The sequence below is a fragment of the Culex quinquefasciatus genome, chromosome 1, assembly GCF_015732765.1.
Source record: "Culex quinquefasciatus strain JHB chromosome 1, VPISU_Cqui_1.0_pri_paternal, whole genome shotgun sequence".
NCBI lineage: Eukaryota > Metazoa > Arthropoda > Insecta > Diptera > Culicidae > Culex > Culex quinquefasciatus.
The window spans coordinates 14,630,850-14,650,143 of record NC_051861.1 but is presented as its reverse complement, the minus strand read 5'-3'; the positions used below and the strand labels follow the sequence as shown (position 1 = coordinate 14,650,143).

General features: G+C 37.4%; 1 protein-coding gene across 4 annotated transcripts in view; it reads right to left on the bottom strand.

The window, feature by feature from the left end:
* The window catches only part of LOC6033016 (hemicentin-2), a 319,767-nt gene that overhangs the window by 19,476 nt on the left and 280,997 nt on the right, over nucleotides 1-19,294 (bottom strand). For all 4 annotated transcript variants that reach the window (XM_038250375.1, XM_038250472.1, XM_038250519.1 and 1 more), the window contains 3 exons: nucleotides 16,355-16,532; nucleotides 9,455-9,665; nucleotides 4,275-4,477 (listed from right to left, as the gene is read on the bottom strand). In XM_038250375.1, coding sequence (XP_038106303.1) covers nucleotides 4,275-4,477; nucleotides 9,455-9,665; nucleotides 16,355-16,532 — 592 coding nt within the window. The remainder of the gene's footprint in view (nucleotides 1-4,274; nucleotides 4,478-9,454; nucleotides 9,666-16,354; nucleotides 16,533-19,294) is intronic.

Here is a 19,294-nt window from a genome sequence, read left to right as displayed (position 1 = left end):
GCAAAAATTCAAGAATTCAAGCGCTGACGTTCGACAAAGGTCAAACGCCGGGAGTTAGGAATCAACGTTTGGCGATTGAAAGGGAGCTTGTCTTGAAGATTGTGTAGTAATCCGGTGAGCTCGTTCCATTTATAATACAAATATTCTATCATTTACTCTGACATACTCTCATTTCAATTAAGACAACCACGCCAATATAACTAAATACGCGGTAGGGTACTACCCTGGTCGTTCGCTGTGAGTGTTCGATTGCCGGTACTCAGTTGAAGGTTCGGCTATGGGTAGTTTGTTTATTAATTTTGCGACATCTCATACCCATAATGTCGTGACGGTTAAACAAGGGCGTCTGTGTGATGTGTCCCTACACCCGTCACAAATTTTCGTTGCTTTGGGGGTGGGATGGGATCTTTTGATTTAAGCACTGGTATTTGTAACAACAAAATTCGTACAAAAAAACTTATGTACGTGGGTGTACAGATTACTGAACATAAGACGAAGTGTTTGATCAAGCGAACACCTGTGAACTGGACCAAGCTGCCGGCGGGTATGAGAATTATTCATTCATTCATATATTTAATTGGTTTAGACTTATAGGTGGATCGATCTTTGAAAATTACTTTTAGCTAAGCTTGGTTGACCGTACTCTAGCCGAGCATAAAGCTCGCAATAGCTAGGTTGGCGCCGATAAGGAAAATAAATGCGTCAGGAATGTGCCGAATGACACATCACCACTCATTTGTCCTTTTGGTCGACTCCTCACGATCAACTGGGGAAGTGGGGAGGGATTTGATGATTGGAATGGATACCCTATAGAGATGCCTAAGAACTTAGACGACCTCCAAGATATCCGGGTTTGGAAGGAGAAAGGGATTGATGGGATACTTCACCGACGAATGAAGTAGTGCGTAGATCATTCAACAAATACAAATTTGAAAGAATAAATAAAAAAAAAAAATGATAAAAAATGAAAAGATCTCACCAAGTACCAAATATCCAGATCATTCTTCATTTCTATCGCATCGAAAACATCAAGCTTCAGTCTTGAGAAAACTGTTTTTGCTGAACAACATGCCAAAAACAGCAGGATCGTTAACGCCTTGGGCTGGAGATTCTTGAATTAAACGGGACGCGTGACCTCAGGATCAATACCCCGATAAGCAAACTCCCGGCGTCCAAGACTGTCGTTTTCACTTGCCAGCAACTTTGCCTTCGTACACTTCCATTGCAATCGTTATAACTGGCCACTTCCGGAAGTTATTTTTCGAAATTCATTGAATTTTCGGTTAATTCAAAGTAAAATATTGAAATTAAAAATGACAACGTCAGAAAAATCGCGTCCGACCGTGCGCATGGCTTACTTCGATCTCAATCTTTGCAAATTACTTTTTATTATAAATTTGGAGAAAAATTTCTCATCTTTAAAACGCTGTTTAGGGTTTGTAAATCCGTTTTGATTCTCGAAAGATATTTCACTTTAAGGGGTTACATACATGTAAATCAGCAAAAATGTCAGAGGTTGGTTTGAGCACAAACTTAAACTTTTTTTCAAAATTTGTTTTCAGGGCATTGAAATATACATTTTCATCTATTAACAAAACAAATTTGACGACATTTTATTGTATCATAGCCGCGATATAGCTTGTTGAAATTAGTAGTTTCAAAAAACGGGTGCCACGATATCTCAACATTGCTTCGGCCAAATCGGCTATATTTTTTTTGTGAAGACTCGTTAAACCGGTCCCATGTGCATAACGAAGGCCGATTTTCAAAAAGTTGATTTAAAAAAAAGATAAAAATATTTTTCTATTTTTTCATATAAAAAATCGTCAGTTTTTGAAATCGGTCTTCGTCATTCACACGGGATATGTCTTGGGAGTCTTCACCCAAAATGAGACAATTTGGTCCGTCCCCTCTCGAGAAATCGTGGCACCCGTAAATCAACTTGGTATTCAAAAAAAAAAAAACGCTCAGAAAATTAGACAGTTTGCTTTGCGCATGGCAAAATTCTGAGCTTAAATGTCTCTAACTAAGTTAAATCATGAAATATCTTCGTGAAATCCGTCTTTTATGCAAACTTCGTTTGACCTTGAACCTCTGGGACCATGTTTGCCACTAAAAAAATCATTCACAATATGGTTGTCTTTAAAGTGGTATATCTTTTGACAATCAAAACGGATTTGCCCCTGATCATGAATCCGAGCTCTATTTTTCGATGTCTCCTGACGGATTAAAAAAATACGTGTTTTTCAATAACTTGCATTATGTATTTGCATTTCAAATTTGCCATTCTAAATGAAAAAAAATATTACAGAAGGGTATTTTTTTCATTTAGAACAAAAAAAAACATTTAAAAATTTCGCATTTTCTGTAACTTTTCAGGACTATTTTTAAGAGTGAAAATAATGTTGCAACTAATTAAAAAGCACGTCCTTTAACTTCCACGTTAGGACGAGGCACAACAAACGCTTTTTAATTTGATTTCGCTTGTTTCCCCCTCTGACGTCATAGCCTGCTGCTGTTTGGTGGAAACGCAAACATTCTGCCAAGTTTCCCTGCTGGACCAAAACAAAATTCAATTAACTGTGTGCAATGTCGCCGCCGAGCAGGTACTTGAAAGTTTGAGCAACTCGTGGATATTCGTTTTATTTTTTGGGTGTTTTGCACGTGTTTTCCCTCCAGGGGGAAAGATGTTTGTTTGGTCGTTTCGAGTTTCAATTAATTTTTGAGTTTCTTGCGATTTGTTTTGGTCAGTTGTTGATCGCTTTTTGTGCTTATCACTTTCAATGTTGGCTTTCCTACTAAACGAAGAAAAACAATCTTTTTTTTAAACCAAAATGGTCACAATTGTCAATTAAATCTGCCGTTGTAACTTCTTTTACACATCGTCGAAAAACCAGCATCCTTCCTTCAAACAAGCCAAATACCCGACAGTTCATTTGTGAAATCCCATAAAGCTAGTCCAATTTGAAGCTCAACCCCTTTGTTCTGCCGTGCATTGTCAGACAGACCAAATGAATGCTGATTTAGTGCTAGCCCAAAATTGCTGCTGCATTCGCATCGGTCAAAGAGCTTACTTTTTATGCTCACCCCTACTCTCCTTTCTTGCTGCGTTCCGGGTCGGTCAGCCGGAGGTTGGCATTTTTGGTGGCCAACTTTCCGGGTAGATCCCACACATACACACCCAGCATACAGGACCCGGACGACAAATAAATTTCATTCCGAGCGGGGAAAAAGGAAATTTTTCCGGACGTAATTTAATTAAAGAACAGTGCTTTTTTTTGTTGCCAGTGTGCGTGCGTTCAAACATGACGTCAAGAGAGCAAAGGAAAATTCACTAAATAGTATAGCAAATTTTTGCCTTAATATTTGTGTCCGAAAATGTTATGTGCGTTGGTTGTATTTGCACTGAGGTCGAATGAATTTAATATGATGGACAGGAATTTGGCCTTCTATTTAGGGAGAACGCTCGTTTCAAAATATTCTATGAAAAGTTTAAAATGGACTAGTTTGCAGTAGTCCAAATGGATATCAGTAGCTTTGTCAGGGATGTTTGGTTGGTGGTGTAGTGGTAAGCGTGGCTGCTTCTCACCTCAGCTAGCCTGAGTTCAATCCCAATCGACCCCGGTTGGTATTTTTTGAGACATGATTTGAAGCTTAGGTCATTAGGTCATTCCTGGTGTATGAGTCGTCTTCTTGGTGTGTGGTGCAAAAGGGCTTCTATATATTCGCTGGTTAGTAGTTGGAGTTGGTCCGTTTAAACCCGGAGTTGGGCCGCTAAGACCAAGCTGCTAAACTATGTATTTGATTGGATTTGATTTTTTGTTACGTTTGGATTGGTTCAATTTTAATTTAAAACAAAACTGTGCAATGTTCTTTAAATCACAAATTTAGATTTAAAAAGCAGATTTGTTGAACCCGCCTACCACAAACAAGCCCGATGATGCTACCAACCCTAACTTTTAACAAACGAAAATCAACAAAGTTCGACCAAAGTTCCGTTTGTGTTGCCCGAAAGCGTAAGCGATTCAATATTGCCACCAGAGTTGCCAAATACCAGCACAGCCAAGGTTTCGCCTACAATCACAATAGCCGACAGAGGGTTGCAACAGAATGGGTTATTTGTTGGCTTGACTTGGATTGGTTTGCTCAGCAAAGTGTATTGATTTGAGGGCCCTGCTCTCCATGACATCAAAAGGAATCCCGCCAACTTGCTGATTTTCTCAAAACGAAACACAAAGGGACGACACACATTTGGCCCATCGTGTACTACTCACCGTTAAGACTAGGCTGCGAATACTGTACAAAGCCCTCGGAGATGTACCGGCTGCTCCGGAGCGTGGACGAGGCCCGGCTGCACCGGGGATCGGTGCCGGACTGCAGGTGGCCCGACTGGCCTTGGGGCTGGCCGCCCCGCTGGTACTCGTCCTCGAACACGTCGTCCTCGGCGTACATCGACGGCACGTCGGTCCGGGCGGGCCTGGAACAGGAATAACAGATTTATTAAAACACAGAATTAGCAGTACTCGATCCAAGCCATCCTTTCATTTATTCAAATAATTTTAGCGTTTCCACGTCAAACTAGCAGAATCCAAAAGAAAAATGCCCCGATTTGGCATGGTCAAAATAATTTAAGCCGCTTTTTTTGTTGGCGATGATTCTCCCCACATTTCAGAAATAGATTTTATTTGTATTATTTTTATTTGACTCAAATTTTTCGGGGGCCTTCCCTGAGACCAAAGAAACAATTTTATGGCATTGGTTAACCCATTCAAGTCTCCATACAATTTTGGCAGCTGTCCATACAAAAATGGTACGCAAATATTCAAAAATCTGTATCTTTCGAAGAATTTTTCTAATCGATTTGTTGTCTTCGGCAAAGTTGTAGATCTTGATGAGGACTTTAAAATAAATAGGCTTGCCACCTTAAAAACGGATCAGCAAAATGTGATGTTCAGAAAAAATACTAAATGCAAAATGATTTCAATCTAAACCAAACTTTTACTACAATTTGCAATTTAAAATCAAATTTGCAGTTGAAAAGTATTTGTTTGCAATTCCGTCGAGAAACTACTTACTTTTCTTGTCATTCCCGAACGACGAAACGACCTTCTTTTCTCTACTTAAAATAACAAAATCGACAATTTGAAAATTTCAACTATTCAACACTTGAACTGAAAAGAATTTTTTTTCAATATTTTTTTGATTTTAACTGTAAACCAGGGTTGCGAATGAGCGAGCGAGCTACAAGCCATGCTCGCTCATTCATGAGCATTAGGACTTAACAGGTAGCTCGTGCTCGCTCATGCTCATCGCATGCGCTCGCGCTCAATGAGCGATTTCATCAAAAATTTCCGTTTTATGAAAAACATTTTAACTTGCAATCAAGACACATTTGATTAGAATTCTAGACACTGTTTTTAGCTTATTATTTTAACTTTCAAATTTAGACTTAACTTTCAAGCAACTCCAGCCTATAGATAAGATATTTTGTTGAAATTCATCCAAGACATAGATTGGACATTCATTATGCTACATTATTTACAAATAATTGATTAAATAAGATGGGGTTCCCGTACTTCAAAACGTTCACGATTTTAAAAACGTGACGTAATCTATTACCATGAAAACATTTTTCATACTTTTCAGCTTAATTAAATAGCTGACTTTCACGCTCTTTATCGACCTCATTTTTATAAATTGGATTATTTCTTCAGATAACGAAGATATTCCAAATCTGACACATAAACTCTGACTCCTAAACTGGCTTGAAAAGACCGCTCATTTTGCTTAATGAGTAAAAAATGAGCGCGAGCGCGAGCGATGAGCAGTTTTGCTCATCAAATTTATGAGCAAAACATGAGCAGGAGCAAACGTGAGCCAGCTCGTGTAGCCCTCCTCCTCACGAATGAGCGAAAAATGCTCGCTCATAAGCGAATGAGCGCTCAAAATCGCAACACTGCTGTAAACTGACTAAATACATGAACATTTGACATGAAATTCCATTCAAAAGTTTCTTATTCATCCAACTCGGTGAACCTCGTTGTACAAATGTACAACTCGTGCTGAAAATATCTGAAAATATATGCAACTTGTTGCATAAACTACTACACATAAATTTCTATTAAGTGCACCATTTCTGAGATACGTTACATAAAATTTGGTGTTAAATAAAAAAGTGCAGTTTTTCAATATTTTAAATCTGGAAAAACATTGTAATAGGGCCGAAGCCGAAGTGTAAACAAAGAGTATATCCTGCTCGTTCCTAATGTAAACATCAACTAAGGTGAGCAGGATAGGCTATTTGTTTACATTCCGGTTACGGTCCTATCACAATGTTTTGCTAGATATAGTGCCCATGAATGCCAATTTCTGAAAATAAAAGCATTGAAGATTGATTATACAAGAAAAATCTTGTTACCACTGTCTGACCATCATATCAAGTGCCAAATCTCAGGAACTCTAACTTGTACGTGCGTCAAACGCGTTCTGACCTGAATTCCCTTTAGCCAGTTGTCGCACTTACAACAATTTTCATGGAGTGACAAGATAGCACAACAAGATTGAAACTACTTTCATAAGAAAAGTGACAAAATGCACGGAAATTTTCGGATTTCATTGAATATCTCAGGATTGAAATCGAATTTTGGGGATCTGTAAAGGTCAAATGGTGAGGCATTGTGAGCTGCACAAAAGCACACAAAATGGAGCTCTTAACTCAATTTGGCCCAAAATGCACGTACGACAAATTAGCAAGACGGCGACGATATAATCCAAAGTAACTGTAAGAAAAAAAACAAATAAAAAATAAGATTGATTCAAATATAAACGTCGAAACAATCCAATTCACTTCAATTCCACAAAAGATTTCTTCAAAATTTAAATATATGCACGATGTTCAATTTAAGTCTCTAGCAAGGTAGAGGATCTTTTTACATTTAATCTTGACTTCCATGACCCATGAGTTCCTTTTTCGATTCAGACTCCCGCAACCCTTTCGTTCCATCGCTTCATTTCATAAGAATGGACTGTGCGTCCAACGCATATCATTAAATCCCTCACCGAAGCTCAAGAAACGATTCCTCCACCAGGAGACTGCTCCCCTTGGCCCCATAAATTCAACTTAGCATCCCAAACGATTCTTTATCGCTTCCTTTTCGAATTTTCCGACATCCACCCAATCAGTGAGTTCTTCGTCGGGGTTCCTGTTTCACCCACCTCCCCGAACTGTTGAAGAAGAAGGTCCTGGATACATATTACCAAATTTCAATAATTTGAACATTCTTTACAACGCCAATCAAGCCAACGTTCCACACCCCCCCGGTTGACCGTTCCGGACCGTTTTTCGGGCATATTTTTTGCCACGAGGAACCGATATCGATGACATGGATCGAATCCGCACCGATTTGATCTGAGAGGAAAAAGGGGTTTGGTCTTTAATGGAGAGTGAGGAAAAAAGGTTGTTGTTGTTGTTGGTGGAGCAAAAAAAAAAGGGATAAGCACTTTGGTTCCGAATGGATCACCATCCTTAAGGTCCATGTCTTTGTCGGTGCGTGCTGGTTCGTGAAACATGGGTTATGAACTTTGAGTACCGTAAATTGAACGGAACAAGAGCTCTTTATGGAGATTACTGCTGTCAGCTTAAAATGGGACATTTAATTTAAAATAAAAACGTGCCCCACTTTAAGATTGAATCTTATGAAATGAAGTGGCTTCGGCTTCGTTCTAAAACAAATTGAAGAGCTTACATAGCAAGAGTCCTTCCAGGAAAACCATCCAAGCATCATTCTTTGAAAGGAAAAGCATCCGGCCAGGCTAAGATAATAAACATTCTGCCTGGTTGAACTCGATGAAAGGCGGCAATCCTTCTAATTGGCTGCATTTCCACAACCCACCTCTCGTGCTAACCTGCATCGATTGCAGATGTTTATTGCCTTTTAGTGCCCTTGAAGCAAGACAACAACATTGGTCTGAGCTGCAGCAGCCGAGCAATTCTTCCAGAAGAGTACATTTCCGAACCCCGCTTTTCCAGGGAAAGGGCTCATTACGAAGACAGAGCAGTGCTTAATAAACCATCCGGATTCGAATTACTTATCCTGAAATAATTGCCTTATTAAATACCCACAAGCACGAGATGGAATCGGAGCACATAAAATCACGCAAACAGCTCAGTCAATAAAACTGGAAGGAATGAGCTGATTTACGACTGTGCAAGTCCTAGCGAGCAACGAAGGGGGAGAGGGAGAGTGAGCTGAGTTTCGGTAAATATCAGACATGATGTTATTGATAGCAGTAACTCTTAGGCGAATTTACTAGTTCAACAGATCGATCAACTTGCGTAAATGACGGTTATCGGAATGGTTGACAGATCGGATCAAAACGAGGTTATGTTAACAAAAATAACTCATTCGTGGCCTGGACTATCATCTGGAGAAAATTCAGATAACATTTTCAAAGAATCGTTGTGGCCAGGGTTGTGGAATTTTGAGGTTTTGGAGTCGGGATGGGCAAAATTTTCAACAGCCGGAGTCGGAGTCAAACAATTTCAACAACTTTATTGTTGGAGTTGGAGTCGGTGGAGCCAAGTATATTTGAAGAGCTTAAGTCCGAGAAGAAAAATCTGCAGAAGCCGGAATTGGAGTCGCTACAGCCAATGAATCCATAGAACCTGCCCTACTCTTTGTAGAACCCCTTGCAAGTAGAAATTACGCTTTTTTTTAAAAATATGTAGCTCCAACATTTAAAACAACTGATAGTTCCATCTTTTCTCTCTACCGAATGCCGTAAAGGCCGTGCCAGATTCAATATTTCGTGTCTCTAGCCTAGGCCTAAACCACCCCCAAATTGCTTCTTTCCGGCAGGCAAATCTGCCGCTGCTGCCCAAGCCCAAGCACAGCTGGATCATGTTTCTTTATGAGACTACTTTTACGAGACAGTTGATGACCCGCAGCGTACCAACAGCAAAAAAAAAAAGCAAAAGAAACGATACGACCACGTATAAGATTGCAATCAAATGTCCAAGAGAGTGATGGCAGGGGGGAACGAGGACTTCCTGTGGCTTCTACATTACAGCCTAGACATGAACCAACAAACGGACAAAAAATGACCAAAAAATGTCCGCCGAAATGAAGTGCGACTACCGACGGCGAGTCAGCAGCGCGACACGGCGCAGAACACAACTCTCGTAAAACTGGATTATGGCAAATTTTCGGACCACCACCCGGAACCCACGCCGGAAGAGGCGGTCACAGAAGCTTGGCTCGTTAAATTTGCTCGAGAGTGACTAGATTTCTTTGGGAAAGGGAAGTTGGGGTAAAGTAGACTTATTTTCGTACAAGTTTTTTTCTCCGTTTTGCAGCTATTAAATACTGTTGAAGCTGAATAAAAAAAAAAGCAAATTTGCGTCCATTTCACCCCCGCAAGCCCCATCCATCACGCCCAGTCCGAGACCACTTACCGCATCCGTTTGCGCACCTCCTGCGGTTCCGGCGGCTTGGGGCGCTTCAGCCGGCAGATGGCGACGAAGCCGGCCACGATGACCGAGGTGATGACGACGCCGGCCGCGGCCGCCACCGCCGCGAACACCACCATCTGGGACTGCTGCTTCTGCTTGTCCGCGTTCGAGGTCTCCGCCGGCGTCGGGTCCTCCGAGATGATGTTCTCCTCCACTAGGGGGAAAGATATGGGAAAAGATGTGAAATAAATTTGGGTTTTTTTTTTTAAGTTCATTTTTGAAGAAAGAAACGTCTTGTTGAAAACAATAAAATAACGAAAAAAACGCACAAAATGTTTATTCATTATTTCTTTCTCAAAGAACTTCTCCGGTTTTAAAGGATAAAAAATACACAGAAATATATTAATTTTTTTGTTTTTTTTTTTGTATTTTTGTATTTTTGTATTTTTGTATTTTTGTATTTTTGAATTTTTGTATTTTTGTATTTTTGTATTTTTGTATTTTTGTATTTTTGTATTTTTGTATTTTTGTATTTTTGTATTTTTGTATTTTTGTATTTTTGTATTTTTGTATTTTTGTATTTTTGTATTTTTGTATTTTTGTATTTTTGTATTTTTGTATTTTGTATTTTTGTATTTTTGTATTTTTGTATTTTTGTATTTTTGTATTTTTGTATTTTGTATTTTTGTATTTTTGTATTTTTGTATTTTGTATTTTGTATTTTGTATTTTGTATATTTTGTATTTTGTATTTTTGTATTTTTGTATTTTTGTATTTTGTATTTTTGTATTTTTGTATTTTTGTATTTTTGTATTTTTGTATTTTGTATTTTTGTATTTTTGTATTTTGTATTTTTGTATTTTTGTATTTTTGTATTTTTGTATTTTTGTATTTTTGTATTTTTGTATTTTTGTATTTTTGTATTTTTGTATTTTTGTATTTTTGTATTTTGTATTTTTGTATTTTTGTATTTTTGTATTTTTGTATTTTTGTATTTTGTATTTTTGTATTTTTGTATTTTTGTATTTTGTATTTTTGTATTTTTGTATTTTTGTATTTTTGTATTTTTGTATTTTTGTATTTTTGTATTTTTGTATTTTTGTATTTTTGTATTTTTGTATTTTTGTATTTTTGTATTTTGTATTTTGTATTTTTGTATTTTGTATTTTTGTATTTTTGTATTTTTGTATTTTGTATTTTGTATTTTTGTATTTTTGTATTTTTGTATTTTTGTATTTTGTATTTTTGTATTTTGTATTTTTGTATTTTTGTATTTTTGTATTTTTGTATTTTTGTATTTTTGTATTTTGTATTTTTGTATTTTTGTATTTTTGTATTTTTGTATTTTGTATTTTTGTATTTTTGTATTTTGTATTTTTGTATTTTGTATTTTTGTATTTTGTATTTTTGTATTTTTGTATTTTTGTATTTTTGTATTTTTGTATTTTTGTATTTTTGTATTTTGTATTTTTGTATTTTTGTATTTTGTATTTTTGTATTTTTGTATTTTTGTATTTTTGTATTTTGTATTTTGTATTTTTGTATTTTTGTATTTTGTATTTTTGTATTTTTGTATTTTTGTATTTTTGTATTTTTGTATTTTGTATTTTTGTATTTTTGTATTTTTGTATTTTTGTATTTTTGTATTTTGTATTTTTGTATTTTGTATTTTGTATTTTTGTTTTTGTATTTTGTATTTTTGTATTTTTGTATTTTTGTATTTTTGTATTTTTGTATTTTTGTATTTTTGTATTTTTGTATTTTTGTATTTTTGTATTTTTGTATTTTTGTATTTTTGTATTTTTGTATTTTTTTTTGTATTTTTGTATTTTTGTATTTTTGTATTTTTGTATTTTTGTATTTTTGTATTTTTGTATTTTTGTATTTTTGTATTTTTGTATTTTGTATTTTTGTATTTTTGTATTTTTGTATTTTGTATTTTGTATTTTTGTATTTTTGTATTTTTGTATTTTTGTATTTTTGTATTTTGTATTTTTGTATTTTTGTATTTTTGTATTTTTGTATTTTGTATTTTTGTATTTTTGTATTTTTGTATTTTTGTATTTTTGTATTTTTGTATTTTTGTATTTTTGTATTTTTGTATTTTTGTATTTTTGTATTTTTGTATTTTTGTATTTTTGTATTTTTGTATTTTTGTATTTTTGTATTTTTGTTTTTCGATAAAATTATGTAATTTTGTCATTTGAATTAAGATAATGCCAAAATTTAACAGTTCGTCACATAATCAATGAACAATATCCTACAACTGTCACTTTCCCGTTTAATGATTTCTGAACGTTCTTCGTCTCTGTTTCAAAGCGTTGGCTACGCCCTCTAATTCATGTTTTTTGTTTGCAATAGCGTGTACAAATGTCTGATATGTTTCCTAATACCATGAACGAAGTTTATGATTAAGAGAACAGGAAAAACGTAACCAGACCAGGCGTTACGGTTTTTCGTGAACAAACGTTCATGAAAATCGATTGCAAACATTCATTTGTTCACAGTGCAAAATCTTATCGTAAAATTTGCTTTGTTTCCTATTTTCATGGTACGTTTACGCCAACGGACTTTTTTGTGTGTGTTAAAAGATCTCATTTAACTATTTAAAGTGGCTCCAGATCTAGTGAATTAAATCATAGAAAATAAATCTTATTTAAAAAAATATAGATTGACAGCATAGCCTTCGCTACGACAGGCATACGGTTTGCCATCTTAATGAAGTCGTTCAAGTTGACAATTTCATTTTCTGCAGCCTGGACAATTCCCTTGGCATGTCGAGTTTCTGCGTTGTAGGATTTCTATTTCAGTTCAATACTATATACTGGTAGCCTGAACCGACGGCTTCAATGCTCACTGAAGAGTGAGTTTTCTGCTAGACTTTTCAATTGGATAACTTCAAGACTCCATCCCTGCATCCAGCAACCAATTTAAACGAGAAATTCCCGTCGATCCGGTATTGCTTGATTGGACCTTCATATAATAACCCACTTCTCGAGACGGCATCAATTCATTTGTCAAACGATTCACCGGCATTTCAGATACTATGCTAATTCTCCAGCCCACCCTAGGAGAGACGTCCAATTGCTGGTCCTGATTGACTCGGAAATGTTGGACATTTGCCAGTCTCAGGACGAAAGTAATTAATTTAAATATTTCATCAAGGATATTCAAATTTGGGATGGTTCCAACGTCCTGAAAGCCATTCCTTTGGGATATATATATATTTTTTTTTGCAATAGAGAAGGAACTGTAACTAGGTTGGATTGGATCTAATCAACCTACTAGGTGGATTCGAAATGGTCCAGATTTCTCCGTACGCCTCAAAGCAATGCAAATCGAACTTCATTTCTCATCCTTTGTCGGGGGTGGCGGAGGCAAAGCATGACTCGGAAATTCTCGGACATTTTCCGGACGCAGCCAGCAACGCGCCAAAGTGATTGAAGGATTCGTGACGGACAACAATGGGAATCAGGCGTTGGGCTTCTTTGCTGCCCCACTTTTCCGGGCTTTTCTTGGGGTTATATTTTTTTATTTGAATTCTCTACAAACTGGCAAACGGGTTTTCTTTTACTTTCTGTTGTTGCCGGAAGCAATGACTCGATCGATGACGGGGGATGAAAACGCTCATCAATCTTGTACTTTGGTTGTGCAATTTGTTCGAGGGAGTGGTGGTGGGGTTCGAAGGGTGATTGAAGAATGTAATGTTGAAACTCAAAGGGAAGGAAGGTATTTAATGACGAGTTACTTTGGAAGAACTGGTTGAAGAAGGCGATCTAGTTTTACTTTAGATAGGGGATATATACCAATTTTAAGCCTAAAAAGCGGTCGTGTTTGAATGATGCTGGATAATCTGGAGCGTTCTTTGAAATTTACCAAAACCAAATACCCCAACGAGTAGTGCAACTTTTTGTGAACATTTCGGTTAATTTTCACTTTTATTATTAATTAGGCTATTCCTTTTACGAGCTTTTAAAAAATATATTTTTCAAATGCATTCTAATCAGTCAAGTGCATTGGGCCACGCCCATTTTCCTATTTTCAGCTAAGTTCTTTTTTTTCCAGCGCTCTGCTTAATGTTGCCAAAATTGATGAAATTTTAGGCGAACACTCACGGAAAGTAGAATTTATAGAAAAAAAATCCTGGCATCACTGGCTCACTCCAACAGGCGCTGCTGGTGGTGTTGGTGGCCACCCTTTGTTCTTTTCGCTTCTCGCACGGTTTTCTTCAGCCTTCGATTGGAATGGGTCGTCAAAATTGAAACGTCAAAAGACTTGGCGCGTTCGTTTGTTTAATAGCGCTTGCTTATTATTTACATGTTTCGGGATTATTTTTCAAGTGAGTGGCTTAATAATGTTCAAAAGAACATGTTGCCGGTAGTTGGAATCAATTTTATATCTTAAGCGCTTTGAAAACGCAGCTCAAGTGAAAAGATATTGATGGCGACTTTCGTTAAGCAGTTAACCTCTCATCTTGCGTGTGGATGTGTGTGCCACCAAAATGATGAGAAATGGTCTCGCAAAAGATAAATTATGATTAAAAGTGCATTTAATTTTTATTTTTTTGGTCAGTAAATGGCACAATTTTGCGTGCTGGTAACTTTATAGCCTAAATAGTATTTTTGAAGCATTAATCGAGCATCAAACTTTCCATATGACGAAGATAGGTGTTTGATTAGAAAGGGCATATTTCCCCTATATTAGACCACACGACAACTTTTTAGTTGGTGTTTGTAAACGCTTCAGATTAGTCAAGGTTAGAGCGTCCAATTTCCCGGGAAACGGGAAATTTTTAACCGATTTCCCGGGAAATCCCGGGAATTCCAGGGAAATTTTAAAATTATTGAAATTGCTCTAATCTTAGTTCTGAATCATATTTTGCACCAAAATTAAATTGAAAGATCAACTAATAGCTTGACTGCATTTAAAAATTCATACAACTACAAGAAAATGTATATTTTTCTATTTTTTTAAGCTCAAATCGTAGAATAAATCAAAAAATGATCTCTTGCATATTTTATATATTGAAAAGTATTTTTTCATCAAAGTGTTTGGACAGTAAGTAAAATGAATCCATACCGCCATCTTAAATTTCTTTAAAGTTGCCTCTGTGACCAGTTTGAGAAAGTATGTTTTGACACATTAAGTTGAAACGAATAAAATCATTCAGAAATTATTTTTATCATAACAAATAACTTCTCTTAACCAAGTTATACTGATGTCAGCAGCTCTTGAACAAAATGGTTAAACCTTTTAAGTTTTTCCTTAAAAATTTAAATTCTCGTGTTTGTTTTACTTCAAATAACTCAATGTTTTCAAATATTTCAAATATTTTTTTTCATAAATTTCTAACACCCATTGTTGCACCAGTGTAATATTTTTTTTAATAGAAATTTTTTGAACGAATTGAAGTAATTCTTCTTGCAAAAACCTATTTGAAATATTTAATGATACCCAATAAATTTTCATCTGATTATATCATGGTTAACAAAAACGTAAACTATTCGTATTGTTTATTTTCATTAATCTAGGTCTTTTTCCAGTTGCTTCAGAAACCAATATTATCAGAAATAAATCATGATATTAAATTTAGTTTCTCCATTTTCTAGAGCATTTTTTAAAAAAATGGATCCAAAAATATTTAGAAAATATATACTTCCGCTTGAATTTCGGGAATTCCCGGGAAATATTTTTAACGGAAATCCGGGAATTCGGAAATTTTTCCCAGGGCGGGAAATTGGACGCTCTAGTCAAGGTGTGATGGGTTTGAGCTCTCTAAACACGCTACAATCGACAGACTTGAATGCTAGTGAATTTCCTGCGTAAGTATAAAGTTATAAATTTCGGGTATAAATGCTATGAATTCATATTTTCAATTTAAATTGCACCCAGTTCTAAATAACTCGTGTTATTAAAAAATTTGCTTTCAATATTTTGGAAGAATTTCGAGGATTATTTTTTATGATTTGAAAAACTTTGTATCGTATTATCGTTTAAAAAAAATCTCGATGTGTTTGAAATATCTGCTAACACTCTCATCCGCCTAACCAGAATAGTTTTTTTTTGCTGAATAATGATTCGATTCCGATTCCGGAATCACAAACGATGCCGGTTAGGTAAGACTGATGGCCTGCCAGAGAACCTTTGCTCAGATTCCTCCCAGTGTCGAAACGAACGCAACCCCAAAATATCACCCGGAAAGCAAATCCTCCTCGCAAAAGCTATACCAAAATGAATGTAATCATCTCAAAATAGTCGAGGAGGAAAGAAAAAAAAATCGAAGAATCCCTAAAAAGCACGTCTCATGCGATTTTTCGTTCTGCTGATTTGTGCTTCCGAAAAATTGGGCCTCTCCCAATTCTTCGTTGCGTTGTTCGGTCCGAATTGGTCCTGATTTGGAGGAGGACTTTAGAGGTCGATAATGAATCATTGGCAGGCAGGCTCTGGTTCTGCTGGCAGTGATGAACGAGATCCGATGAAGCCTGCTCAACTGTGAGTATTGTTGGGATTGCCGTCCTTTGTGTCAGTTTTCTAATTTCATTCAAATTCATGACGTTCCGGAATCAATTGTTTGGGGATGATTTGGAGCTTTGGAAATTGATTCTAATTTGTTTTTTTTTGCCAAAGATGAGATCCATATCATTCCGATGCTAACTGACAGCATGAATAGATGGATGGAGCTATGTTCTAGATTTGGCAGGATGTTTTGAACTGAATGATGAGTGATTGAAAGGGATTTGCGCCAACGTCATGTCTCGGATTACTTTCTTTTTCGGTATTACATATTTGAATTTGATTGGATTTCCGCAAAGTCTCTAACACAAGTATTGTTTCATGAGCCCGGAATTATGCATTCCGGGTAAAGTTAATTAGCAAACGCCCACAGATATGCACTACACTCACCGTACGGGGGCACCAGCGCCGCCCCCACGCGCACTTTGTCGATCACGAACGGTGGATCGCTGCGGCCCTTCCCGTTTACCGCGTACACCAGCAGCTGGTAGTCCCGGCCGGGCTCGAGGCTGTGTAGTTTGAACTGGGGCAGCAGCTCCTGGATCCGGAACAGGGGCGCCAGGGTGGCCTAGTGTGTGAGGAAAAATAAGAGTAGATAGCGTGATATTAATGTAGATAAAAAATAGATATTTAACTGCCATGCTGTCAATGTGCTGTAAAATGTGTGAATATTGATAAATTGCTGTCAATTTTGTGTGATTGCTGTCAACAGTCAAATGTTTAAACGATGTCAGTCTGAAAAAAAGAACACAGGTACAAAGTAACACTGAAGAGTCCTACTAGGTATTGACTTGGAAGTAGATGCATTTAATCTCTAGCGCGGTCGGTTGGCAAGTGAACAAAATGTAATGAATACGCTCAAGTGCTTGCCCTCTGTGGCTCTCCAGTAGATCAAAGTGATGTACACGCCGGCAAGCAATGCTGAACGGAACTTGCCACAGTCATCAATTAGCCGGAAGCGAAGAATACTGAAAATGTAATTGAGTGACTCAAAATAAGAATGTGGCAGGATTTCATCAAAGCCATCGTCCATCCTTTCAGCACAGAATATCAAGTGAGCTGTTAATGTGTTCAATGCATGCTTAACATACTCCCAAGATTAACGAAAAAATGTTCAAGCTGTGGTAGAGAACAATTCTGCCAATTGCAAACCCCATGTTCGCAAGCCTTAAAACATCACCGCAGCAAACACATCCCAGCCACAATAACAGTCTGCGCTTAAAGCCACGCAGATCCACTCTATTCCGGCACTTCCGAATGAAGATTGCCAGACGTGGCAAATGCGCCGTGCCAGCGATTAAGGTCTGAGCCCGAGTTCTCCACGTGTGTCACCTTCCACAGCGCCAAGAACCGTCGAGTAGATTTTGATGAAGGACCCCCCAACAGCTCCCACAGGCTTATTTGCATGCATGTTTCAGGCACGTGTGTTTATTCGTGCATCACCGTCGTCGTCGTCGTCCGCCCCCCCGAAGCTAGACTCTACCGTGGCGTGACACCACGTGTGACAATTGCACAAACACAGAGCCGTCCTTCCGGAGCGGAGCGTGGTTCGTGGCCCGGAGTGGAGGTGATTGAGTGGGCACTTGTTTATGGTGTCGCCAGATGGCGCCGCGGTATCTTCAAAATGGCGCACAAAACAAACACAACGCGTTCGAATCGTAGCGGAATAAATTGCCGCCGCCCGTTGCCTACCCAGCAGGGGGCCAAGGACGATGTTCTCGCGCGTAATTTGATCACAATTACGCGAGCGAGTAACCGTCATTGCAGTGTTGCCAACCGTGGCATACGAAAACAGCAACTGGGCTGACCGACCGCTCGCGGATTTCGAATTGAGTTACTCTGGCTCGATTGACTTGCTTTGAAAGCTGTGTGTGTGTGTGTGTGTAAATTTGGCCTCAGCTGGCGAATGTAAACTCATTTCTCCCAAAAGGACGCACTTATAATGATTGGTTTTCACGATGTAATGGGATTTGGTAGCAAGCAGTGTTGGCCGTGTGTGGTCTTTTGGCACTGACAGCATCCAAATTAATGTCTTACTAGGCGCAGGAACAACAAGGTACCCCAAACGATTACACAACTGTTTTATCAATGCAATTTGTACTCAATTTTCCCCATCACATCCTAGTCGTTGAATCTGGGTTGAATCTATCTGTCAAAAGAATTGTTCGCTCTACTATCAGCTTGCTTGGTTGCATGAGCGTCGCGACGCCTACACTGAATCTTTTCTGCCGTAGCAGCAAGGGCTGCCAGCCCAAGTAGCCACCACCTAGTTTTATGAAGGTTTTAAGGTAGCATCTAGATTGCTTAATAGTTTTATTTGGGCATTTACCGCAACCAATAATCAAGAGCTAATAAATAGGTTCTAACAGGGTTTTATACCTCCGACATAAAACCTTGTGACAATAAAAGCTAAATGGCTTTGAGTAAGGTTTTATGAATGTTTTAAGAGAGTCTTGAAAACCCAATGGCAATGTCATGCCAAACGATTTTCTCGCATACTTCTTTAAAACCAAGGGTGGTTTAGCTGTCAAGTGCCATTAGGCATGCAAAAAGCTTAATTGAAACCACAAGCTCATGAAAAAGCTTTTTTGCAATTCCACTGTGAAACTGTCAACTTTTCCTGTCCTTCTGGAGAAACGAAACGGCATACTTTTCCCTACCAAAAATAACAGAATGGAAAATAAATACCTTACAATAACAGTGCTGAAAAGTTCTACTTTTCAGCTCTGAAATGGGTGCTGAAAAGTTGAACTTTTCAACACTAGTATCGAAAAGTAACATTTTTCAATATTTTTTGGTTTTGACCAATGAATTTACTAAAGACATGAATATTGGACATAAAATTCCATTAAAGAAGCGTTTTTCGGAATTGCAAAAAAATTTGTAAGCAACTTGTTGCAAAACTTGATTTTTTCAGCACTCGTCGTATTTATCCAACTCGGTAAACCTCGTTGGATAAATGTACAACTCGTGCTGAAAAAATCGTCTTTTTGCAACTTGTTGCATAAACTACTATTAACGCGGCCAATTAACAGTGCATAAATATGGCGCTAAACCAGCCCTCTGGCACCACTGTAAATGTCTAGAACGATTGACAGTCACCAAAACCTCGAAGAGCCCACGCATTAGTATGTGTGAAGAGCCCACCATCAACAAAGCTTTGGATGATGTAGTATTGGTGTCTTCTGATTGTTTACATCAAAATAGGGAAATGGCGAACGCGAAAGAGGTCAACCAAACATAATATTTTGGTGTAAATTTATTGAAAAATTCGGTTTAAGTGGTCACGCGAGTGGTCCTATTTATCTCGGGTAGATTTCTGGACATATA